Consider the following 25,418-nt stretch of genomic DNA (forward strand, 5'->3'; position numbering starts at 1 on the left):
TTGCCGGCCATGACTACAAGCTTGCTTTATTACATCACCATGGCAACCATCTAAAATTCCTAAACAACCACAATTACCTTTGTCCAATTTCTAGACAAATTAAATTATTAATTTAAAAAAAATGGCTTACAAGTAACAATTGGCAGTTCAAGTGGGCGTGTTTTATAAAAACTAGTTGTTCCAGCCTTTGATTGCGTACATTATTGTGCTTTCTATCAGGTTTGAAAAGACAATCCAACTAGAATTTATAATAATCTCTGATTCTGAATTTGTAAAGTAGTTTTTCTTTTGAACTAGTCACATTTTTCATTGCTGTGAAGCTTTTCTGTTAAATACATTTTGATGGTGAGACAAGCTGAATGTGTTTAGGCCTCAAAATGCATCCACTTAAAGTTTAACCTCACATCAACTTCAAAAGACGGGTTTAGTGAACTGCTACCATGACAGATGACTTGACTGAATGACAACAGGTGAGGTGAAAATGTCAGATGTGGTACGTTTGTGATGATAAAATACTCCTTTTTACAGAGTATCTGAGTAGGACTTTAAAATCTTTACTTTCTTACTGCAAGGGCTCAACATCACCTTAGTTAGATACAATGAATCTAGAAAACCCAGTTTTACTAGCTTCCCAAAGGGGGAACATCTTCTCCAGGATCATGGAGGCTGCTGGTTATACCAGCTAGGCTTGGGTAGCTGAAGCCCCATTAATCACCGAGGAGCTTTTCCAGCAGCAGACTCGGGTCTGTTTGCCGAGTGAAATCCGTTTGGGGCCTTTGTCTCTGGCAGAGCCGAGATAACTGCAGACGGGAGAAGCACCTCTGATCCCAGGCTTTCAGATCCCTCAAATCCCAGTTTAAACAAGACACTGGATCCAGTCCAGCAGGCAGAGACGGCACTGAACTCAGACACCTCCGGAGTCACATAGCACCGTGTGAGTCAGACAGTCAAAGCTCATATAGAGCAGGATTTACAAAAGTCCGACAGGGTGTCTTCATGTTTGAATTAAATAAGGGAAACACTTAAGTAAAATATAAATACTCAATTGTTTGTTGATGATGTGCTTTTATTCCCTTGTTTGTTTTTCATGATTTCTGATGCATTCAGCTCATCACAGCAGCAACTGGCTTGAATTTTGGAGAGCTCATGTCTTCATTCATTTCATTAAAGGCTGTATGTTGTTACCTCAAGTCTTTTCTAGTCGGTTTGAATAATTAAACAGCTCAGAATTCGCGGACATTTTAACTGAAAACCTATAATAGTTCCAAACTGTAAATGTTTTTATTGTTTATTTATATAGTCATCCATTGAGTAAATGAATACCTTTTTTTTCCACATTTTTAAAATGCATTTACAGAACAAAAGTGTATTTTTGTATTTTCTTGTTCTGTCCAAGTCCCATCTTTCTTTACAAATGTCATTTTCTGTTATTTCTTATAATTAAAAAATATAATAAATCAACAAAAGACTGAAAAGATTCTCTAAATTTGAATCTTTTGAGTTTGATCTCATCTTGTAATCTTAAATCTAATTAGATTATTGACAATTTCTTGGGAAAAAACCTTCTTGGAAAAGACAGTAAATCACAAGTCTTTATGGGATAAAATGTAGAAACTTCTTTTCTGTTGGGGATTATAGGTTTAAGTGCATAATTTTGGTATAAGCCATAAATTAAGCGATTATTTGGGTATTTCCTTAAATTAGTTGGTTCAGATCTGCTGCTCATCAGGAAAAGCTCAAGATTCCAGGAAATATCTGATATTTTTAAATGTTTTTCTTTTATTTTGTAGATCTCTTCGTGGCAAACTCCTGCTAACATGTCTGAGGATTTAAGATTTAAACTTAAACCTGTAATCCCTGGGAAGTCCTGTGCTTCACTGTCTTTTCCACGTTTTCCTTCTTCTTTTTTTTAACAAATAAAAAAAGTCTCAAATAATTGAATTCATTATTAAAGGTAAATTTAAAAACTATGGGACCAAAAAATTCAGCTCAGATCAGATTTTAATGGACCTTTAGATTTACTTTACTTTTATGGAGTCCTCCTTCTATATATATATGAATTTGAGCTTCATGTGCACTAAGATTTACTTAACTACTTTACGATTTACTATACTCTTAGATCACGAGTGGGTCGGTCGCTGGTGCGGACAGATTCCTAGAATATAATTTCTTCACAACTGCATCCAGGCTGGTTTCTGTTTCTAATACGTTTTAACCTTTTCTATGGGTCCTTTTGGCTTTCATTATGTTGGGTGCTGGGAGCATTATGTATTTTTTTATAATTTTATTTTTAATTTCATGCCTGTGAAGCACTTTGCGTTAGTATGTAAAGTGCTTTAATGTACAGATACAGTTTGATTTGATTCTTGCTGTAAAAGTTGTTAATTCAAGTCACACTCTGATCAACATTTGATTCCTTTTGCTTCCAGTGGTTTTTTAATTACCACTTTGCTGGTTTTAATCAAAATCGTGTTGTTTTCTAGGACATAGTTTCTGCAGAGTGTCTGTAGTTTATTAGCAAATCACCTCTGAGTTGGGGGCGGGACTGTTGGCGAGGAGTAAGCCTGTGCTCATGTCCCATCATCCCTTTGTTTACATTCTCTCCCGCGAGCCCATCACCAACCCCAACCCAACCAGTGCGACAAAAATGGCAAGTATTATTGGAGCTATCCAGACGTACAGTTTTAGGCCAGATTCCAGCTCGGACGAGGAAAACGAAGGATCTATTTGTTTGCAAGTGGATGCATCAGAATGCAGTGAAGCAGGGAGCTTTAGACCAACTGATTATAGTATTTATGTAACAACTACAAGCTTTTTCAAAGGACATCTTTATCATCTGCTTCTGAGTCAGCACAAAATGGATAAAGAAATACTTGCAACAAGTTTTCTTTAAATAAACTGTAATCCTAGTAAGATTACTCAAAGGTCTAAAATCTTAGTTGTGCTTGAAAGCTAAACACCTGACTTTAAGAAACTGTGACTTACAGATCAACCTTCAGACAGGGTTTGAGGAGAATCTGAAGGATCCAGAACTTTGAAGAGTCTTGTGTTGTCTTGTCTTCCTCTTTGCTCACCTCCTTCCTGGTTGACTGAAGTTATGCAGCGATTCACGGCTGCAGATTCCCACACTTCCTCACATTTTGCAGAGAGTAAACCAACATAACAAGCACCTCACTCTTTCATTGCCTTTATTGATCTATTTGTGAAATCAGACAAATCCACAGGAGACGTTGCAGCAGAGCTACGACGGCCCGGCTGTGAAAGCCCAACTGCGCATCGTGAGGATCCTGCGTCACGAAGACAGACAGTCTAAAAAGTCCGAAGAAGTCCAACGCCGCTGTGACCACTAAAGCAAGAGTCTGGGGGAGGAGACTAGCAGAGGAGGTAAGAAGACATGCAGTGTACGGCTGCTGACGCGCCTTGACGAGCACCCTCCCATCAGTCTGTCCATGTCAGCGGCTCTGTGTGCTGGTGGTTTCCATGGTGATGGTCTTTCACCGACAGACGCCCTGACGAGACGTCCTCCTCATAAACCCAGAGACCTGCGGACGATCTTCTGAGCCAGTTTGTTGAACTGCTCTCTGTCCTCGCGCCACATTTTCGAGGCATCGACGTTGGCGCCGCTCTCATCGTTGGGCTCTGAGGACGACAGGTTGAATCTGTGAATGGCGCCGAGTCCCTGCTGGTGTCAGACGCAAACGAGTTCCATACCTGCCAGCATGCTGACCACGGAGAGCAGGATCTTCTCCACGCTCTGGACTGGACTCCACCTTTCGGCGCTGCTCTCGTAACCCATGGGATCGTCACCCGGGGCGTGGAGGATAGAGATGCACACCCGTCCGTCGGGATAGACTGGGGCGGGGGAGGAGAACGCTTTAGTTCACCGGTTCTAGCTTCTCTGAACTCTTAGCAACTTTTTTTTTAAACTGCTAAATGGGATTATATTTCATTTCGTATCGTCTTTTATTTTTTTACACTCTCTCCCGTTAGCTTACAGCCCCTCACAACCCCAAGCTGAGAGGTGCAACAAATATGGTGAAAAATGTTGGATGTTTCCCGCCGAACAGTTTTAAGGACGTTCATGGATCTAGTCGTCCAGAAGTGTGTGCATTGGAAGAGAGTGGAGCAGTGAGACTTTAGCCTGCCCCTTGGAGTTTCTACATCACAACTGAGAGCGTTTTTGTTTTGTCATCTGCTCCTGATTTACCATGATTTAAATTAATAAATACTAAGAAAGGCAGTTACAAGCTTCGATGCTCTATGTCCTCTATCACAAGAAAAATGCAACAAAAACATTTTAAAAACACCAAAACCACATATTCTATTGGAGTGGGTCTTTAATCTGATCCTGTTTGGACCCCCTCCCCGTGCAGGGGGTTTCAGGGCGCTGCCGCTCGGTCCAGCTGCAGGAAATCTCCTCTGAAAACCGAGCCGCTGTTATCGGCAGCTTCCGTTTCATCTTTAACAGTTGCAGCGTGGAGTTCGGCTCAGGGCCATGCTGGTGAAGATGAGCGACAAGCACTTCGTCTTCTCATCAGCACTGAGCGCGCTCAGAGCGCTCGTGTCCTGACATCACGGCTTCGGCCCCACTAATCAGAGAGCGGTAAAAACACGCCAACAGCAACAAGCTCTGGAGCGTGCCGAGACAAGTCTGCAGACGGGCTAAGACACAAGACGTGTGTGTGAGTGGAGGTGTGTGTGTGTGTGTGCGTGTGTGAGTGTAGGGGTGTGTGTGTGCGTGTGTGAGTGGAGGTTTTAAGATCCAAATTTCAGTTTTCCTGAGTCATCAAGAAGATGAAATCAAACGTTGCTCCATCACAGATACTTAAAGCGGTCGCAGGTTTGTGCGCTCAACATCTGTTGCCATGGTGACGAAAGCAGGCACAAAGCCGTGGGCGGACTCACTGTTGGGGTGAAACATGTCACAGGTGAACCTCATCTTGGGAGGACTGAGAGGATAATCGGAGGGGAAGCTGAGGACAGCGGGGAACACTCCGCCTTCGAAACACGTGTCTTCGGGGCCCCTGAAACACAAACGCACATGCGGCGGTGAGAGCCTCACAACGCCAAACACCAAGAAAACGCAACAACGACACTGGAGGCTAACCCATCGCCTGGAGAAGCTTCAAACTCCGTGAAACACCAGAGAGCGAGGACTTGTGGAGAGGATCCTACAGACCTTGTAGTTGGATCCTCCTGCTGCTACTGTATTCCTCATGGCGTAATAAAAACGAACAGCAAGAAAATCAGCAACAAGTCTCAGAAGACCGTGTTGGGATAAAATAGAGTCTCCACTATTTTCTGGTCTTTGTTGTGGAAATGTTGAGAGCTTTTCTCCACCAGCTGATCTTTCAGGGTATGTCTAGACTAGGAAAATCCTTTGTTCCGGATCGAGTCCTGAACCCTGCGTTTGGTCTGTATTCAGACTGGCATCAAGCGGACCATTCTGCTCCGGACCAAAGCTTTGGTACGGCAGAGGCACGCTGCAAGGCAGGTCACTGGCAAGGAGGCGTGGCGCGCGAGGATATTAGCAACTGCAGTGATGAGGAGACGTCGGGTATGAAGTGATTTTGACATATGGTTTGTTGGGAAAACAGTGAGAAGCAAAGTGGATCACATTAAATGATGAGCCTGCATTCATCCGACCACATTTCAATGAGTTGCTGTGTCTCATCGTTGTGGTTTTATGTCAGATTTTTAAGAGAATTCTGTTTCGGGAAACAGAATGAAGCATGCAAGAAAAGCATGGAAGAAGTGATCTTCGCCTGTGTTACAGCATACGTTCTGACAAATAAACAGTTGGACCTTTTTTTCTGTTTGATGACACGGCAATCGTTGCTTCATATTTGTCCACAGCTCATCCGTTGCTTCAGTCCTACTCTGTTTACGTCGGCTACGGTGGCCGTTTTGGTCCTGTTGTTGTGCTTTGGGAATGGATTGTATTTAGACTGAGTGTGAACCGGAGCTCAGTCTGATTGGAAATGGACCGAGACCACCTCGTCAGATGGGTCCGAGAGTGGTTCCTGGTCCCGGACCAGAGTCCTCTATGATGCATTCATACTGATAATTGGGGTAAATGAACTCTGGTTTACTTAAGGCGAACCAAAACAAATGTGTCCGGTCTGAATACAACCTTAGACGGACTAAATGATGTTGGTCTTTTCTGTCCTTCATTACCATCAGTTTTTCATTTTTGACTCATAGCTCAGTGGTTGTTTCATGGCTCAGAGGACCCGAGTTGGAATCCGTGTGTCCTCCAAAGTGTCTGTGGAAAGATGTCCTTCAGGATAGGCTGGCAGTCAGACTTCAGGTATCCGAGGTTAAAGAAGACAGTTCAAGTCTGAAGGCCAGATTAATGACACGTTGACTGTACAGGTTGTTGGTGCCGGAAGCGGTGAGATCCGGTTTCAGGTGACATGGAGAGAGAGGTTTGGAGAAGCTCTCCTGAAGATCAGTGGAAGAGCAAACCGCTGCTGCGTTTAATCTGCACCCGTTTGCGTTCACCAAAGTGGAAGTAAAGCTTGCCGATGTTATCAGAGATCCTCTAACGGACGCAGAATCGCAGCAGACAGAAAGTTTCTGACGGAGCGATAAGCTGAGCTCTGGAGGACCTTTGCATATCTGACCTCATCTCAGATCTCGCCTGTCCTCCTTCCCTGATCTGATCTGCAGGTTATTTCTGACTCGGACTCCCAGCTGACGCAGCACTTCGTCTTCTGGCCTGAAGCTCCATGCAGACAATCTTTGGACAAGTTCTCAGAGTTCTTTTGCCCTCAAGGAGGATGGTAGATGCTAGCTCTAGTCCGATCACGTCTCCTCCTGTTTGGATGTGTAACAACAGGTAATGACAGAGCGTGGGGAGTGACATCAACAGGCAAGCAGCAGCTTCAATTGAAGGGCAGTCGACGAGTCATTGTCCCGCCGGCGCTGATCGCCGCTGATGACTTCACTTCTGTTCAGATCGCAGCTCTGAGCCGACATCAAACACCCAAACGTTCTGCTTTTAAATGGAAACTAACACGAAGCTCGGGAGCTCCTCCTCCAGCAGCAGCATCCGGAGCACACCGAGACATTAAAAAATAAAAATCACAGACATAAAACGATGAGAGGCGGAAAAAGCAAAATCCTGTCAGATCATCCCCGTCTCCAACTGTGCTTCTTTGGTTCACATGTTCTGATTCAGCAAAGAAAAGAGCTTTAACGTTCCTTAATTTTCCCCTTTAGAACACGATGATGAGGGGAGACAAAACTCCCACAATCCTCTGCGGTCAGAGCTTTAGGGAGAAAGATGGAATAAATGCTCGGGTCTTTTTACGCAGTTTATTAACTTTCTTTCTGCCAAAATATGCAAATTCTGATTAATTAGGAAACAGAAATTATCATTTTAATTTATATGAACAAATAAAAGGGCGTTAAAATAAATGAACAAATATATAACCTGAGTTAGAACAGCAGCACTTTAAAATACACATTTAAAGAGTAATGTTTTCCTAGGTTTTTCTTATATATTGATGCATGTGACTCTTCTAATGTGTGGCTCTGCAGGGCCCACGGATGGCGAGCAGCGCTGCCTGCTGGTGACAGTGAGACAAAGCTGCAGATTGTAGAAGATGGACCAGGTCAGCATGAACCGGTGCAGTTCTAATGACAGTCAGTTCTTTTGTGGGACTCAAACTGAAGATAAGATGAGACGCAGCTGCCACCGTTGTGGACTCACATCTGAAAACCACTTTTCAGACAAGTCCAGTGTTGTAGGCAATCTATCAAGTACAGTTTAGGCTGTTTGTGAGATCTGGGCCGTGTTAGAGGAACTGTTGTTGAACTGTTGTTGAACTGTTGTTGAACTACTTGTTTAATCTTTTGGTTTTTGCGCTTCTTAAATCATATGGATTAATTTGAAACCAGGAGGGAATAAAGGTTTTTTTAAAAAGTCAGGAAAATTTGTGTGTTCTGGATGAAAGGTGAAGTCCTGTTACCATGGAGATACTGAGTCGGTACTCACATGATGAGCGCCTCCCACTCAAAGAAGTTCTCCTCATTGGCCGGACCTGCAGAACCAACAGAACTCGGGTCAGGAGTTTGTTCCTGTTCCGTCATAAAATGCTGTATTTTCTTTGGAAGAGCCGCTAAGTGATTCAAGCAACAGCATATTTTAGCAACGTTTGAAGCTTTGTTCTAAATGTGTGCACCGATTTGTTGTTTCTTTGTAGGACTGAGAAGAGTTAACACTTAAAAAAAACAAAAAACAATGGTTAAATATAATGCATTTCTTTCCTAAACAGCATTTTCTAAAATAATGTTCAGTAACCTATTTCAAATTCAAAAAATTGGAAGGAAAAAACGTGGCCTGATCACCGTGCTTATATTTGACGCTACATTCACACTAGGCATGTGTTGCATGTTCAAGAACACGCTATATACGGTTTCATGAACACGCATTCAGCCCACAGTGTTTGTTGCTACCTGATCCGACCACACATGCACAAATATTACCTCCTTGTGACCAACAATGCAACAGTTAGGCAATTTCTTTTATTTTTATCACAAACTATAATTGTCTCTCGAACTGATTCATCTGTGAGATGTAAAATCATTTTTACTCACTTTCTGAAGCATAGAAACCCAATAATATCACCCGTCACATAAAAATGAGCAGATGTACCGTTTCTATTGAGATAAAACTGAAATAAGTTGCAATTTTACTGCACCAACAATGGAATAAATCCATATTTTGGGGAATATTTAGATGTTTTTGTTTTTCCAACATCTTTTCTTCTGATGCTTTACTCCTCAAAAATCTTTTAATCTTGATTTTGAAAGGGTAAATCAGTCGAACGAGCAGATCTGGGTTGTGTTTTTGCGGCTCACCTGCGACGATGCCTTCAGGCGGGTTCAGCGTCAGCTCTGAAACACAGATCAGAGAAGGACGCGTTATCTCTAAATCGCCTTTCAACCACAGAGGCAGTTCTAAGTATTTACAGAAAGCTTTGGCAGCATTACAGACACACAAAAAAGTAAAGAAACAGCAGATGGTGCAGCAGGTGAAACAAAGGGAGCAGAAAAGAGCGAAGTTACAGGGCAGGACCACGCCCCAACCAGCTGAAACGCTTATTTTCCGTCCACCCCACCCCCCGCATATTCATCGCAGTTTATTCACCCACCCAGAATCCAATCACTCATCCCATCTCAAAGTCCCAGCCTTCCTCTGCCATTCTTCATGCCAACAAGTCTACTGTAAAGGTTAATATCCTCTACTTAGGTGTGGCTTTTGCAGTGAATTCAGTTTAAGTTGGAGTTTTTTGGGAAGCTGCATCCATCTGTATGCAGCACAGCTTAAAGAGCCTGAACTACCGAGGCAGTTTTATGTCTTAAAATCTCTCTGCTATCGTCTTTTGTGCTAGTTTGATCATAATGATGCTGTTTTTGACCAAAAAAAAAAAACGTGTCATTTTTAGAGCTGCTGTAGTTTATTACAAATTCGTCACCTAGTTGTGGGCGGGACCGTTGGCACCAAGCAACCTGCCCCTCAATCCCGTCCCCACTGCCGAGAGCTTGGAGCAGGGACTTTGTATTTCCTACGCCACAAATACACTCTTTTTGTTGTCTGCTCCAGATTCCAAACAATTTGAATAAAATACGAAGAAATTGAATTCTAAGCTTAACTTTCTTTTCATATGTCTTCCAATATCAGAAAAATGCCACAAGAACATGTTAAAAACACCAAAAACACATTTTCTTTTAATCGGAGCTGCTGGTTTTTTAGGTGCTCACATGGCTGAGGAGAAATGACAGTAGTTTGTCGGTAAAAAACAAAGATTGTACGATTGTGGAGGTATACGGCAAACTAATAAGAGCGTTGCAAATATGCATGAGCGCTATAAGAACAAAAAGAAACACACATTTTATGATTGCAACTTCTAGAAACGATGTTAACGTAAATAACAGCACCTTCTCAGATGAATCTCATTTGAAAAAAAGGTTTATTTGCATTTGATTCCTAATAATCTAAGTTACAAATGATTGGTTGATCTATAATTGGACACAATGACAATGAAAAGGGGTCGTCCCTGTTGATTTTCTTGCTTATTAATCGCCAAGATTACAGCATTATTGAACCATCACAATGAAAAATACTAAGAAGACTTTATTTATAAAGCACTTTTTACAAATAAAACCAAAGTGCTGTACTATGTGCAAGGTGAATGCAATAAAAATAAATAAATAAGAGACAATAACACAAATACAAGGTAGGTAGTTACAAAATTACCTTAAAGCTTGTCTCCATAAAAAATCTCTTTAGAAGCTTTTAAAGACGAGCAGCAGAATCAGTAACTGCTTACAACCAATCATGCTTTTATAATGGGTTTAGGGAGAGGGCTTTTCTACCTAGTAGATGTAAAAACCTGCAAAGTTCTGGGTTTCTGAAGGAACTTTGTTTATTTCTGCAGGTGATCATATAAATGAGTGAAAATTATTCTTGTACTTGTGATTTTTTAATTGTTTTAATTAAAGACAAATTGACTTATCCAGTAACTGAAACTATTATATATATATATATACTGTGTATATATATATATATATATATATATATATATATATATATATATATATATATATATATATATATATATATATATATATATATATATATATATATATATATATAGTTAAAACAATAATCAAAACTGTCATCTGAATCGATCACTGATTGATGTGTAGCTGTGCTCAGCAGCTGTTTTATGCTAACATGCTAACATGCTAAAAACAACACCGAAAGCGTCGCAGCAAAGCTGTAAAACTCCCCGGTAGGATTTGAGTGCCTTCTTCATGGGTTGATTATCAGATCCAACTGAATTAAGAGACGAGTCTCCAGTGGATCCCTGTCGTTTATGTTGTGCAGTTAAAATAGGCTAAAGTTACATAATATCGAAGAAGCTTCTGGATCATCATGGAGGCGCACGATCGATGACGATCCACAAAATAAATTAATACCTAAAACATATAGATGTTCATGTTGTCGTGTGTTCAAGGCTAGGCCGAATCACTCTAGTAGTTGGTCTGTTAATATGTAGCTGAAAATGAATAGCGTCTATTATATTAGTCTCACTCCAAAAACCAATGCACAATTAAAAAAACGCGTTTTTTTAACGAAGTTTCGTCTCCTCACCGGCGATAGAACTACGCGGTTATTCCCGGACCGCCGGTCTCGAAAAGTTACTCACGTTTATATTCGGCCATGAGCCTCTTCAATGCGGTGCCGGCCATGGTCTTTACCGGAAATAATCCAAACAAAAACAAGAAAACAAAACCTGTTCGGCGTGGAACTTCCACCACCTCAACGGACCCCCAATGGTCCTGCTGAGCATGCGCGCACGATACGTCTGAGTTATTGCGGGTGCCGCTAGGGGTGTTGCGAGTTAGCGCCCTCTTCTGGTCTGGCGTAAAAGTCACAAAAAAGTATGGAAATAAATTAGCCTGAAAAAAACAAAAACAGAGAAATATCTGAAACTTTTTTTTTAAGTCCAAGGCCAGAGACAAAGGAGTTTTAGAGCCACCACTACAGAAAAACAAATAAAAAAGAAGAATATGTGAGTGTAAAGTTGTAAGAGGATGAGAAACAAAATCCATGTTTTATGCAAATAAAGTCTAAAATTATAAAATTACATGTCAAATTTTACCAACATTAAGTTTTACATGTCTGACTTTAAAAGTTGTGATTTTGCAAGGAAAAAGTCATGGTATTTTTTTTAACTTGGAAAAAAAGGGAAAGCAGAATTCTCAACATTCTTGAGCAGTGCAATGTACGTCAGATTTCTATGACGGAGTCGTAGGGTCACCATAAAAGAAGGAAAATAAAAAAAGAATACAAGAATAAATTTGGAAAATTGTTGGAAAACTTAATATATTAAAAAAAAAGCAATTTACAAGAATAGATTTGTAAATTGAAAAATGTAAATGTTACATTTAGCTTTAAATTATTTCAACAAAAACAATCGAACAATCAGTTTAATTCATGTTGCCTACCATTAAGAGAACTCCAATGGACATCCGCTTTTTGTTTGTAAAAATACAATTTTAATTTCATGACGCTGTAACTTAATTTTGAAATAAAACATAACTTTTCTCCTGTAAAATTCAAATAATAAATGTATAATCTTATTTTCATAGAATGTTTTCCTCATAATTTTACAACTCATTCCCTTAAAATTTGGGCATTTTCCTTTACGTGTTAAGACTTTTTCCTCATAATTCTATGATTTATTGTCATAAAAGTTAAATTTTCCCCCCATAAGTTTACAACCTTATTCTTATGAGATTTTTGCACATTTTTTAAAATTTTACTTTTCTTATAACTCTACATCTTTTTATCTTTTCAAACTTTTTATCCCCCCCCCCCGAATTGTTTGATTTGATTCACATGATTATATGACTTTATCTTCGTAAAAATTTGTTCCTTTTTTTCTCAGAATTTTATATTTTCTCAAAATCTTACAATTTTTACCCTTGCAAGATATATACTTTTTCCTCATAATTTTATGTCTGTGCTTCTTTAAAATTTTGACTTTTATCTAATAATTTTATGACTATAATATACATTTATTTGGGTAAAATTTCAACTTTTTCATATAATAGTATTACTTTTAATTGTATTAAAAGCATATAATTGTATGTTCCATTTTATTCTCATATGAAACATATTTTGTAGTGACTATCACTCTTTTGTAATTGAGAAACTAAGATACATAAAACCAGTCTTGGTTGTAAATTTGTTATCTATCTATCTATCTATCTATCTATCTATCTATCTATCTATCTATCTATCTATCTATCTATCTATCTATCTATCTATCTATCTATCTATCTATCTATCTATCTATCTATCTATCTATCTATATCTATCTATATCTATCTATATCTATATCTATATCTATATCTATATCTATATCTATATCTATATCTATATCTATATATATATCTATATATATATATATATATATATATATATATATATATATATATATATATATATATACATTTTTTTTCTAAATGGTACCATTTTGCCATCGACGGGTTTCCATACAAACTAGACCTTTACGCGCAGGGAAGTTTCGTTTTGTTGTAATTCCCCGCCTCTTGTTGATCAACGCTACCAGGAAATTACAGACGCTTGGCTTTCTTCTGAACGGGGACACGTTAGCTTTTGTCTCCAGGCTGAAGGAACATGTTACAGACTGACAGCATGTGGAGATGCGTGTGCGCGCTCGTCCTGACCTTTCCTGCTTACTCCACAGGTAACTCCAGACTCACTATCCAGTTGTGATTATTTTTTGAATGAGCGTTGATGGGGAACTATAACGCTTTACAGGATTCGCTGCTGCGTGGTTTCGTGTATTGAGATCAGTTCTACGGAGATTGAATGTATGTTTCTCACCACGCAGCGGTGTCTGGAGTCCTCAACAGTCCCACAAACGTCCAGCTGACGTCGACAAACATGGATCTGGTTCTGAAGTGGGATCCACCTGCAGGAGCCCCCAGGGACCTCGTCTACACAACTGAGTTAATTTTAAGGTAAGAAAAGCAGCATTTTCCGGTCAAATTCAGGAAAACAAAAGCATCAATCTGAAACTTTTCTGATGCGTAAAATGACCCATTTTCCAGGAAATGGATCCAGCCAAAAATACAGTCTGATTCATAAGCTTTGTTAACCCACACAGCAATGAAACCTGAGGCTGACTAAAAGCCAGCTGGCTGCATCAGCATCATGAACTCAAAGAAGAGAAGTCTGACCACAGACTCATTATAATAATAGATTTGTGTTCTTGTTCTATGATCCAACAATTGTCTATTGTTCCCTGAAGTAAAACATTCCTGATTAAGTGTTTATCAAAGAGGAAATTCGGTCTTAATCTGTCTAAAATGTTCAAAGCGTCTCCAAAAACAAAGCACCATTGTTCAATTGTGCGCTAACATATTTATTTATTTCCCATTTGCAAAATACAAGAGTGATAAAAGAAAAATACTAAACAACTTTTTAAATAATTACAGTTATTATTTCTAAAAAAAAATTTAAAAAAAAGCAGTTTAAGCATGTTGGAAAAAGAGTGGGAGGAAGCTGACCCTAGTTTTTATATACTTACAATACACTCTTCATGATTATGTTTACATCAACTCTATAGTTCAATTTTATTTATATAGCCTAATTTTATCTTTCTGGTAAAGGAAAAACTCCTAAAAAAAAAGGAATTCCGGAAAAAAAAGAAGAAACCTCCATGGTGTCCCAGTGTTAGGACACTGTTTGTGCTGTTTCCACTCATGCATTATGTTTGAAACCACAGGAAGCCTCTTATGGACTCCAAACCAGGCTGCGTGAACACCTCCGCTCTGCAATGTGACCTGACCCACTTGGTTGTCAGCATCTATGGGAGGTACACCGGCAGGGTGAAGGCCCAGCTGGGTGCGCAGAGCTCAGCGTGGGCCAGCAGTGACGACTTTCTGCTGGACAAGCAGAGTGAGTGGATGTTATTCCCTTCGTGTTCTTCTGCAGATCCAAACTTCTGATCCAAACACTGATGGTAGTCGTCTTTGCTGATTTGTATGGGTAAACCCCCCCGTTTGGAAATCATCATGTTGTTCCAACAGCAACAACGAACCTTCAGGAACAACCAGCGTGTTTTCTCAAACAAACATTCCTTTAAAAGCCCAATGCCATGCAAAATCAATTTTTGGAATTTTTAAGTATTATATTGCTCATTCCGTACAAAGAGAAACCCCAAAGTGGTATTTTGATCTATTCACGCATTTCTGAGAACCATTCGTCTTCTAAACCTCCTGGAGCCTATCCTGGCCGCTCGTGGGGGAGGGCAGGGAACACCCTGGACAGGTTACCAGTGTGTTGCAGGGCCACAAATCACACACCCACACCTAGGGACAAGTTTGAGTAACCAACAACCCTATGAAGCATGTTTTTGGACTGTGGGAGGAAGCCAGAGTCCCCGGGAAGAACATGCAAACTCCACACAGAAAGGTCTTCCAGCCGGGAGCCGGCCTTCTTGCTGTGCAAAAGTTCAGATTTTGTTTGTTTCCATGGGCGAAATGCAGACACGCTGCAGAGGCCGGCTCTGGGTTGACGTGATGAAACGGGCGACACCCACAAGGACTGAAAGGCTCCACAGAGATCGAGTCGTTTTAGCCGAAATTTAGAAACACGATTATTAAATTATTGTGTTTTTAAACTTTGTTTTTGCTGTAGTGTACCCAGTTTCATGGTTTTTATGAGATCACTTAAATGTAATTTTAGCATTTCTACATGTCCATGTTGCTTTAAGGTTCCTTATGATCTCCATTTTAACATTATATATTTTATTCTTTTCCCTTCTTCGTTTGAACTCCAGTGTTTTCCTCACGAGGATCCTCCACACCAGAGACTACTCCTTCTCCATTTACAGGGTGGTCGCGCTGGGATCTTTGGGGTCTGGCTAATAAGAAGGGTGTCCTCATGAGTGTAGGGGTGGGGGGTTGGAGCTGGTGTGGACCATTGACTGTAGACGGTATATGAGAACTGGACTGAGTGACTGTGACGTCACCCATACAAAATGTCTTAAATCCAGCTCCAACGAATTCAAAACAATTTCTTCGTAGTGAAGCACTGATTGGACCGAGTCGGTCTGAGTTTCTATGGCAACCACTCTCACCAATCAGAAGTAAGCTTTTTGGAAGTCCACACCCCTACCACTTGAAAGTAGGCAAATGATATCTGCCAATCAAAGGTTTTGAATGTTGGATGTGGGGTCCGGTCCAGCAGGCTCAACCTACTTTTATTGAGGCATCTGATTGGTCAATTTATAACTTGAATAAGTTGAATTACAGAAAAAGAAAGAATGGTTATTCTGACAAATAGAATGACTGAGTAATAGCGGTTTATTTCTCCTTGGAAGTCTATGGCATTTGAGTTTCCAGACTTCCTGAACGCCAGTGACAAGGAGTCACTCAGTCCAGTTTTCATACACAATCAACAGCGTGGACAGATTTCTGTTCTTATTCCTATTTATGTCATTTTGTGTTTCCACAGTGTGGGTATGTGGGGGTTGAGAGCAATATACACTTTATGTGTCTTTAGTTTATATTTTTTACGTGAAGGACTTTGTTTTGTTTGGGTTTTCTTTTAGCTTGAACTAGATTTTCTTATTCTTAAAAGAGCTCCTTTTCACCATTGTATGAAAAGTTCTTTATAAATAAAGTTTGATTTGATGATTCTTGTTCGGAAGGATAAAAATGCAATTTAACAAACTAGTTTATTTAAGTTTCAGTTTTTTTCTTTACTCGCTACTATAAAAGTATGAGTTTCCGTCACTTTTTAAATAAAAAAGTGCATATTCTGCTGCACTACTCTTTTAATAATTTTTTGTTTTTTCAGCCTCCATCGGTCCTCCAAACGTCTCTCTGTATTCAAATGGAGCCAAACTGGAAGTCAGCATTACAGATCCGGTTTTTGTGCATTCAAGCCTGAGAGAGATCTACTATTATGCCACCTACAACATCACCTACTGGAAGAAGGACAGGATGAAAGAGGTGCCATTCGTTGTAGATAATTCTTCCACTTCTAAATGTTTTTGTGGTTTTTATTCATACGAGTGAGAAAAGATAAAAACTGACCAAGAACAGCATGAAAGCTTTTACTGTTAGGGTGCAGACGGACCTCCCATCAGGTCGGTTCTGACCCGACCCTTCTGACCTCCTTTTCTTTAGCTCAAACACATCAGTGGCTTACAGCAGAACCGAGTGGTTCTACACTCCCTGGATCCTTCGACCGAGTACTGCGTCCAGGTCCAGATCATTGCCAGCACGGCCCAGAAACCGAGCACTCCCAGCATCGTCCACTGCGCCAGAACCCCCAGCGGTAATCATCTCATCAAACTGCGGGATCGTTGTTTTAAAGAAACGTGAAGATTGTTATGTTTAGGAAAACATTTCCGAAATGGAAAACAAATACATTCTTAAAGGGCCTATATCATGATTTTCTTAAGCCTTTCAATTCAATTCAGTTTTATTTATATAACCCAATATTACAACAATTGTCGTCTCAATAGGTTTCATACCGGTAATTCAGAGTAAACAACATTCCTACCCGGAAGTAAGACGACTCGGTCTCTGAGGCGCCGCCTTTCGTTTCATGATGTCAACCTAGAGTCGGCCTCTGCAGCGTGTCTCCATCTCACCCCCGAACAACATCCAAACTTTTGCAAAGATGGATGTGCGTTTTGTTCATTTAAAAAGACAGCATTTTTGACAAACACAGCTAGCTCATTGGAGAAAATGGGTGTGTCTGTTAGCCTGGGGGGCGGTGTAGGTACCAAAACCATTCGGCCTTCAACAACCGTTCGGGGTCCTTCGACTAGTGCTGACGTCACATTATGTGATTGGCTGTCTGTTTGTCCGATGACGTGTCAGATAGTGATTGGTCTGGACAAATTACGATACTACCATAGAAGAAGATATTATGCGGTCCGTTATAAACAATTAGAGCTCCAACATGGAGCGAGATTAAAAAAGGTGCTTTTATTACTACGATTATTACTAATTGCATTGCAGCCGAACAGAGTGTGTTCCCAATCCTTCTCTGGACCGCACACTGTAACAAAGCATCTTCCCTGCCTGTGAACGCGAAGCTACGAAACTCCAGCTGCTCTGATCAGAGACACGGTTCGCTTGTGTGGAGCAGCAGGTTCATTCTAACAGCCACAGATCTTTTTACAAAGTGGGTTTTGGCAAAATCTCTCTATAAACACTACAAAAAATAATGTCAGACATATCTTAAGAAAAAGGAAAAAGAAAGGAAAATAAATTTAGGTTACAAAAGGAACCATGAAATGAAAATATGTAGAGCCCGGGCAGATTTCCATGTTACGTAGTTTGTCCAAGTGGGGTTACCGTAGTGTGACGTTGTCCTCAGTCGAAAGGACCCCGAACGGTTATTGCAGGCCGAATGGTTACGGTACCTACACCGGCAGCACAGACTCCTACTTGAAGATGATGTTCCTCACTTTGTGACATCCCAAATACTGCTTTGGTTGTTTTTTTTTCGGGGGAATGATCATTATAACACACTTAAAAGCTTAAAAGTTGATTTTTACATGATATAGGCCCTTTAACAAAGGAAATCCAATATAAGGAAATATCTCCAAAGCAAAACAGTGTCCTGTTTACTTTTTTTCCCAACTGATATTGTTTAAAATACTCACTTCAATCATCTTTAAGCCTTTTTTATTAAACCATTTTCAGTGGTCCTTTAATTAGAATTATGTAGTTTTAGCCAAAATTCAAAAAATCTATGTCATAGTTTCTGCAGAGCAGGAATAGTTCATTAAAAATTTGCTTCTGAGTCGGCAGGGATGCCAACAGTTCCTTCCTCGTAGCTCAAAGTTCGGAGCAGGGAGCTTGTGGCTCTCCCAGCGTAATTTCTACGTCACAAAAAATATGTTCTTTTTCAAACTGCATTTTTTCGTCTGCTCCTGTTTCACAATAATTTGAATCAGGAAAAAATGCATTTTTCACCATTTTCCTCAAAGTGGGTCTTTGAGAAAAGGTGGGACGATGTCTTAAAGGTCAGCATTTGGACGTCCTGAGGAGGACGCCATGGCTCTCAGCTAAGAAATGAATCATTTGGTTTAACTGCTTATTCAGTCGAATTCTTTGAAGAGTTTTGTGATGAGACGTCTAACCGAGTCCTAGAACGCATTCAGGAAATGCGTTCATCGGCTCCTCCTGCTCGCTGATCTCTGTTGAGAATATTCTCCCTCCATCCTCCTCCCTCTGTTTCAGAGAAAGAGCCCCCGTGGGTGGCAGTAGTGGTGGCGCTTTTCATCTTGGCAGGAGTTTTGACTCTGGTTGTGTTTGTGGTGCGTCACTGGAGAAGCTTGTCCCACTTTCTTTGCCCAAAATATGCAATTCCGGAGCACTTTAAGGAGGTGTGGATACAGTTTTTTTATTTTTTTTTCACCACAGTTGTTCAACATGAAGGATTTGTCTTACAGATCACATAAGAGGTTTACAGGAAAACGTCTTTTCTCTCATTCAGTCTCTTCTGGCTCCACCCAAGTCCTCCTTGTACCTGGTGATGCAGACCTCTCAGCCCGTGGAGGAATTCAGTGACCAGATCAGCGTTGTGATGTGCAGCAGGACAGAGGAGGACGGCAGCAAAAAGCCTGCTGAGGAGAAGAGATGAGAGCCGTTTGTCTCAGTCTGTTTGTTGTTGAGACGCTCTATTCCCCGTAGAGGGTGCTACTGAGCAGCTACGTGCGTAAGCAGTTAGAAGTTTTTCCAAAAAAAAAAAAAAAAAGCTGCTGAGCTTGTAAAAAAAGAAAAAAACAATGCTTCTGACATGCAAACGGAAGGACACACGTTCTACATTCTGCATGAGGAGAAGATCTTGATGAAAGGCTTTTATTGTTTTTGATTAAGGCAGAATTTTAAGCTAAATTGCTACAGCTCTTATGTTAAGAACGTTTTGTTATTTTTTGGAATACTTTTTGGGTATTCAATGTTTATTTAAATTGACTTGTGAAGAAGTCTGCAAACTGCGGTTCCTCTTATTTTTTAATGAAGCATAAAAAAATAAACCATTTCTGAAGGTACCAAAATGTTTCACAGCCATCTTTTTCAAGAGTTTTTGAAATTGTTAACTTATTCATCAAAGCAAATGTTTTTTGAGTGTGTCTTGTTAATAATTAGAATCAAATCTATATGATACGAAATTATAGATAAGACGAACATAAATAATAATACAAAAACAAAAAAAGGAGCAGAAACTTATAGCTTATTAAAGTCTGCCCCTTAAAAAACATAATTTTACTAAAATAATAATATTATAAAAACACCCAAACAATCATAACCATTATTATCAATTTACAATAATAATGATAGTAACAATAGCATTTACATATATTACTTCACATGTTTATTACCATTGCAATTTTGGGTTGATATTGACATCCTTATAATTAGCTAGTATTTATCCTTGATTTGTGCCAATACCATATGCTTATAACTATGTATAAACATTGTGTGGTAAAACCAAATGGGTTTAATGGCAAAAAAGAGCTCTACGGATCCAATACTCACTTTTAGGATTGAGAAAGAGAAGGTCAGAGGAAGAGGAAGACCACAGAGGAGGCTTATGGATGCAGTGAAGGAAGACATAAAGGTAGCTGGTGTTACAGTAGAGGATGCAGACGACAGGGTTAGATGGAGGGAGCTGATTCGCTGTGGAGACCGCTGAAATAAAAAAAATGTAAAAAAAGGAGAAGTTTTTGTTGAAACCCCAGACTATCACAATTTTCTGCGCACATGGACACACAAAATCCCCTACGGTTGGTTTGTTCCAAATGGTAATTTAAATGTTCTCCTTCCTCTGAGATTATGTGGATTTTCTCCCTCTACAAATAGTTTCTTCATTTCTATTTCCTCAAACTAAATAAGTAATTATGTGCTTTGTATGATGTTACTGTTTGATACTGATAAAAGACCCTGGAGTTTTAATGTTTTTAACTGAATAAAGAGTTGATTGGTATGCTCTAAGTCAGGCATGTCTAAAGTTCGCCCAGTGGGCCAAATGAGTTCACATTTCCCCGCGCTCCTGTTATACAATCAGTATCAAACAGCACTTCCTAAAAACTCTACAGTTTCTTGATAGTGATTGCTTAAATTCAGTCATTAGCCGTTGTAATGGGTGGCAACACTGTTCCAGAACCCTTCTGTTGCACTGTCGAGCTCATTTTTAGAATATCGACTGTAAATATTGAAAGGTAGAGTTGAGAGTGAGAGAATTGGGGGCATTCCATTTGACTTTGAGAGACAGAGGAAATAGGAGCGGGGTTTGAATTTATTTAATAAGCCTGTGGCAACAGCACCGATGGGTCTGACATCGCTCAGTTAAAGTCTTTTGAGAGGAGGGAAGAGTGACGTGAACATGAGCGGAGAGCCTTAAGGGCCAAATGAATAGAAAGGATTGGTTTGTTTCTCTGGTCAAAACAACAGGGGTTTGTACTTCTGAAAAAGATAACTATTTTCCTGCTCACATGATTTACATTTAGAAAGTCACAGTGAGAATTTAACAGTGAATAATATGTAACATGTTGTCTGAACTCAAGCTTTATTGTTGTCAATTTTTTTTCTTTTTTTCCGACTTTTTTTCTTTATTTTACTTTGCTTTGATTTATGTTCTTCAATTACAAAATTGACTAAATTTTCGGATGAAAACGTCTTTACTTAGATTTCCGTTAAATGTAAAGACATTAAAACTCTCCCATTGTAAAACAATCAAACAAATTTGACAGTTTGTTGTCATTTAAAATCAACGTAAAGTTTCAAAGAATGCAGGCTGATTGGTCGACCCTCTCACAGAATCTGACCCTCCTTACAAAAGGTTTGGACAGCCCTGATCTAAGTCTCCTACTTTGTGGATGATCCGGACTTCTTTGTTTTTTTGACATGTATAGCGGATGCACTGTAGATTCCTAACCCCCCCTCCCCAATACTTTATCCAGCAGGTGTTATAGAATATATTTTTATAAGACTAAATGAAAGCGTTTCTATGTAAATTTGGTACTTTAAGTGAACAAGAATTGACCTCCGTAATGCCTTTCTGCATCCAGCTACAGACACCCAACTGCAGCCCTCATGACACATCTGATCAACCAATGAGAGTCTGAGCCTGCATTTGCAGCAGGGCATCAAAAGTAACTGTCCAGATATTACCAAGAAGAGACATTTAACGCAAAAGAAAACACAAAAACCAAAACAAAATGGTCCTCATAAAAATCCCCTGGGTTTCTCAATGGAAATATTGGTTCGATCCATCAAGCTGATTCATTCTCTTCATACTCTAATTTTTTTCTAAATGAGCCTTTATTAAATATTGTTAACCTTAAAACATGTTTTTTCTTTATTTTCTTAAGCTTAATTTCCCGATTCAAAGACCAGGGAATTAACATTAACTTCTATTTTAGCAGGATTTTTATAAATCACCTGGATTTTCAGTTTGATAAATTAACCTTTAAAGTTGAAACTACTGTCACCCAATGCTTCAAAAATATTTCCATTATTTTCTTTTTCTTTAGTGTTTCTCCCATTTTCCCGCTAAACTTTATTGATTGAAGATAAATAACTTCCAAGCTGAACTCGTAAGGTTTTGACCCGGCCCGGGTTCTTGTTCTCTTCCCTTCGGTCTTTTTCTCTATCATCTTCTTTTCTGCCACCAATGTCAGACCAGGAATGTGTGGATCTGGTCAAACTGCAACGGCTTCACCGTGGTCTCCTCCTCTCCTCCACGCCTCGCTTCCTCCTCTGACAAGTTATCAGGTGGAATGATCCATCACATGAATGAGTGCCGGGGAGCGGCCCTGATAAAATTCAAGGTTACAGTTATAAGCGCTCCAGACTCAAAAGACACCTTGTTCAGATCCTCTGTTTCTCACAATAAATAATCAAGTCTGTCCGTTTCTTGGAGACATTTCTGTCTCATTTCACTCCTCCTCCTCATGGGTTTTCCCAAACAGCAGATGTGACCAAGGAAAAAACATAGAAAGGTCAGAGTCTCAATCTATGCATGTGTAGACATTTGTTTTTGCTTTTCCTATTAAGATTCCTGGAAAATTAGATCCACGACTGGCCTGGTCCTCTCTCTGGATCCAACGGTCCAGAATGGTCCAGTTCTTTTTTCTTTCAGTTGGGCAGCAAAACGGGTGTTGGGACATTTGAGAGCTGTTCCCATTCCTTTTAAAGATGAAAAAACAACTTAAGGGCCATCCTTTTTCCAGAGAATATAAGTCACAGGAGCCACAAGATAGATAAAGAAAAGGGGGATAATGAAGAAGATACCATCATCGCTCCTGAGTAGAAGTCGCACTTTTGGGGGGAAAATTGTGCACCGTTTCTAAACAAATACACCAAGTTTTTAGCCTCATTGCTGCATTATTCGTTCCTTACTATTGTCTGGTATTGTCCCATCACTTTTTGAAGCGGTAACTGTTGAACCAATCCTAAAAACTGGTTTAGTCCAATAGTTTTCGTAGTTTCCTTCCAATTTCTAACCTTCCCTTCATCTCCAAAATTCTAGAGAAAATATTTACCTCCTGACTTTATGATCACTTAAAACAAAATAACCTTCCGGAACCTTTTCAGTCTGGTTTCCGCCCCTCACACAGCACTGAAACTGCTCTGCTGAAGTTCACGAACAGCCTTTTCATTGTAAGTGATTCTGACCTCTTCATCATTCTCATCCTCCTCAATCTGAGTGTAGCCTTTGATACCATATCTCACTCAATCCTCGTCCAAAGGCTCTCCTCCCACTGCACCACCTCCACTTCCCTCCGTTGGTTCCAAGCCCTACCTCTCAGGCCACACCCAATTCATTCAGCTTAAATCATTTAAATCTCAGCCTTCTTCTGTCTCTTCTGGTGTGCCCCAACGTTCTGACCTTGGTCCTCTTCTTTTCACCACTTACCTCCTAACCCTTGGCAATACTTTCCGTAAATGTAATAAAAAGTTTATTTGTTTTGCAGATGACACCCAGCTCTGTTTATCCAGCAAACCTGACTCCTCTCTTCCACTCTTTGCCCGTCCTTCCTGCTTATCTGAAATCAAAAACTGGTTCACCTTAAACTTTCTGAAACTCAATAGTGATAAAATCAAACTACATCTTGTCGGTTCCAAACCCTCTCCAAAGCTTTGCTCTTTCCACTGACTCATCTTCAGTCTCCCCCTCCCCGCAGGTGAAGAGTCTGGGTGTCATCCTGGATAGTTCATTATCTATTCAGTGTTTTATTAATAACACTGCTCTGTTTGCCCATTTTCATTTACGTCACCTTCGCCCCTCCCTCACCGTACACTCGGCTTCTATTCTAAACACTTCCCGCTCAAAAAAACCCTGAATAAGCTCCAACTGGTCCAGAACTCAGCTGCCTGCGTTGTCTCCAGAACCCCCTCCTTCAGTGATATCACCCCGGTTTTCCACCAGCTGCACTGGCTTCCCAAAACCTCCAGAATCCAATTCAAAGTCCTGCTGTTCACCTTTAAGGCCCTCCGTAACCCGGCTTATTCTTATCTTTCCGACCTACTACATATCAATACTCCCTCCCTTTCTCTTCTGTCCTCCTCTCTGTTCCAACTTGCTACCATGATTTGATTTTTGAACTTCCTGACCTTTGTTTTGTACAGTGTCCTTGAGTTACACGAAAGGCGCATTTAAATAAAACAGTAATTCCTTGACACATTTCAGACCTGGAATGTGTTTAAAAAAAAAGAAACTTCAGCAAACCAAACAGGTTTTACTTAACAACGAGGATTCAATTCAAACAAAGTGAATCAGCACTCAGGCTGGTAGAAGAGCATTCTGTGAATGAGTCAGACTATGTCAGAAATGTCTTAAGCTCCTAATCTCTTGTTGAAAAGCCAGTGAAAATTTAGTTTCTTCATTGAGCAGGTGTTGGCACAAAATTGGACACAACAGCGGTTTTGCTCCATGCAGGTATAAAAACAAACCACATTGACTCTACAAATGTCAAAACAGGATTTAAAACAACTTTTCTGTCTTGATTTTATGTAACACGTCTACTCCACTGCGACAGGGAGAAGAGAATTTAAGCAAGAGGGTTAAAGGTCAGACTCCCACAGATGGCCTTTACTTCTAGTATAAAAACTGAAGATCTTACCTTTTGAGTTTATTAAACATAAAACATGTAGATTCACTGAGTTTGATAGAATCTCTCTTAAATCTCTCTTAGAATCTCTCTTAAAGAACTTTTCCTATGAAAAGCTTGTATTTGGTGTTTTTAACATGTTCGTGTGCAATTTTTCTGATGATGGAGGATTTATGTAAAGAAAATTAGGCAATCCTGAGTTATTTATGTTCAACTCATAGTGAATCAGTAGCAGACAAAAAAAAAAGGCTGTTTGAAAAAGAGCGTATTTGTGTTGTAGAAAATATGCTGGGCGGGCCACAAGCTCCATACTCTGAAACTCAGTAAATGGCAAAGTGAGAAGGAAAGGGAAAGGGAAAATGAAAGGGATATGAGCTACTGAACAACTGCCACTCTGCAGAAACAACGTCCTAGAAAATTACATTGTTTTTTTTTTTATTTTGGCTAGAAAAGACATAATCATTATTCCTAAAAAAAAACAAACAAACACTGGGAACGCTTTGAAAGATTAAAAGATGCTTGGAGTGGAAGCTTAAAGGGGGTGTTACGTTACTGTCTTCTGACAACTCATTTGAAGACAACTAAAGATAAAACTTAGTATAAAAAAAACAAAATTATTTGGGAAAATTTCAAAGAAAAAAATAATAAAAAACAGAAAAGAAGAATAAAAACAAAATTTGGGCTAGAAGGAGTTTGAACCACTTCATTTCAGATACTCCAATG

At 39.7% G+C, this 25,418-nt stretch overlaps 2 protein-coding genes across 2 annotated transcripts; one reads left to right on the forward strand and one right to left on the reverse strand.

Moving 5' to 3' along the window:
- Positions 1 to 3,171: 3,171 nt before the first annotated feature.
- Positions 3,172 to 11,378, reverse strand: ube2g2 (ubiquitin conjugating enzyme E2 G2). Its single transcript, XM_004081992.3, has 6 exons — positions 11,223 to 11,378; positions 8,869 to 8,904; positions 8,003 to 8,048; positions 4,906 to 5,024; positions 3,712 to 3,852; positions 3,172 to 3,639 (listed from the first exon to the last, which is right to left on the reverse strand). Exons 1-6 carry the CDS (start codon positions 11,263 to 11,265, stop codon positions 3,527 to 3,529), a joined length of 498 nt encoding a protein of 165 aa, XP_004082040.1. The 5' UTR covers positions 11,266 to 11,378; the 3' UTR covers positions 3,172 to 3,526.
- Positions 11,379 to 13,105: 1,727 nt separating this feature from the next.
- Positions 13,106 to 19,631, forward strand: LOC101166593 (interleukin-10 receptor subunit beta). Its single transcript, XM_023951031.1, has 7 exons — positions 13,106 to 13,292; positions 13,440 to 13,569; positions 14,337 to 14,509; positions 16,415 to 16,569; positions 16,747 to 16,897; positions 18,820 to 18,965; positions 19,076 to 19,631. Exons 1-7 carry the CDS (start codon positions 13,223 to 13,225, stop codon positions 19,220 to 19,222), a joined length of 972 nt encoding a protein of 323 aa, XP_023806799.1. The 5' UTR covers positions 13,106 to 13,222; the 3' UTR covers positions 19,223 to 19,631.
- Positions 19,632 to 25,418: the final 5,787 nt, after the last annotated feature.

The sequence above is a fragment of the Oryzias latipes genome, chromosome 21 (assembly GCF_002234675.1).
Source record: "Oryzias latipes chromosome 21, ASM223467v1".
Classification (NCBI taxonomy): domain Eukaryota; kingdom Metazoa; phylum Chordata; class Actinopteri; order Beloniformes; family Adrianichthyidae; genus Oryzias; species Oryzias latipes.

Coding starts and splice junctions, on each gene's coding strand:
- LOC101166593 (XM_023951031.1), top strand. CDS start 13,223: ATGTTACAGACTGACAGCATGTGGAGATGCGTGTGCGCGCTCGTCCTG. Junction 13,570..14,336: donor ACAACTGAGTTAATTTTAAG/GTAAGAAAAGCA, acceptor TTGAAACCACAG/GAAGCCTCTTATGGACTCCA. Junction 16,570..16,746: donor AGAAGGACAGGATGAAAGAG/GTGCCATTCGTT, acceptor CCTTTTCTTTAG/CTCAAACACATCAGTGGCTT.
- ube2g2 (XM_004081992.3), bottom strand. CDS start 11,265: ATGGCCGGCACCGCATTGAAGAGGCTCATGGCCGAATATAAAC. Junction 8,049..8,868: donor GCCTGAAGGCATCGTCGCAG/GTGAGCCGCAAA, acceptor TTGGTTCTGCAG/GTCCGGCCAATGAGGAGAAC. Junction 3,853..4,905: donor TGACATGTTTCACCCCAACA/GTGAGTCCGCCC, acceptor CCCCCGCCCCAG/TCTATCCCGACGGACGGGTG.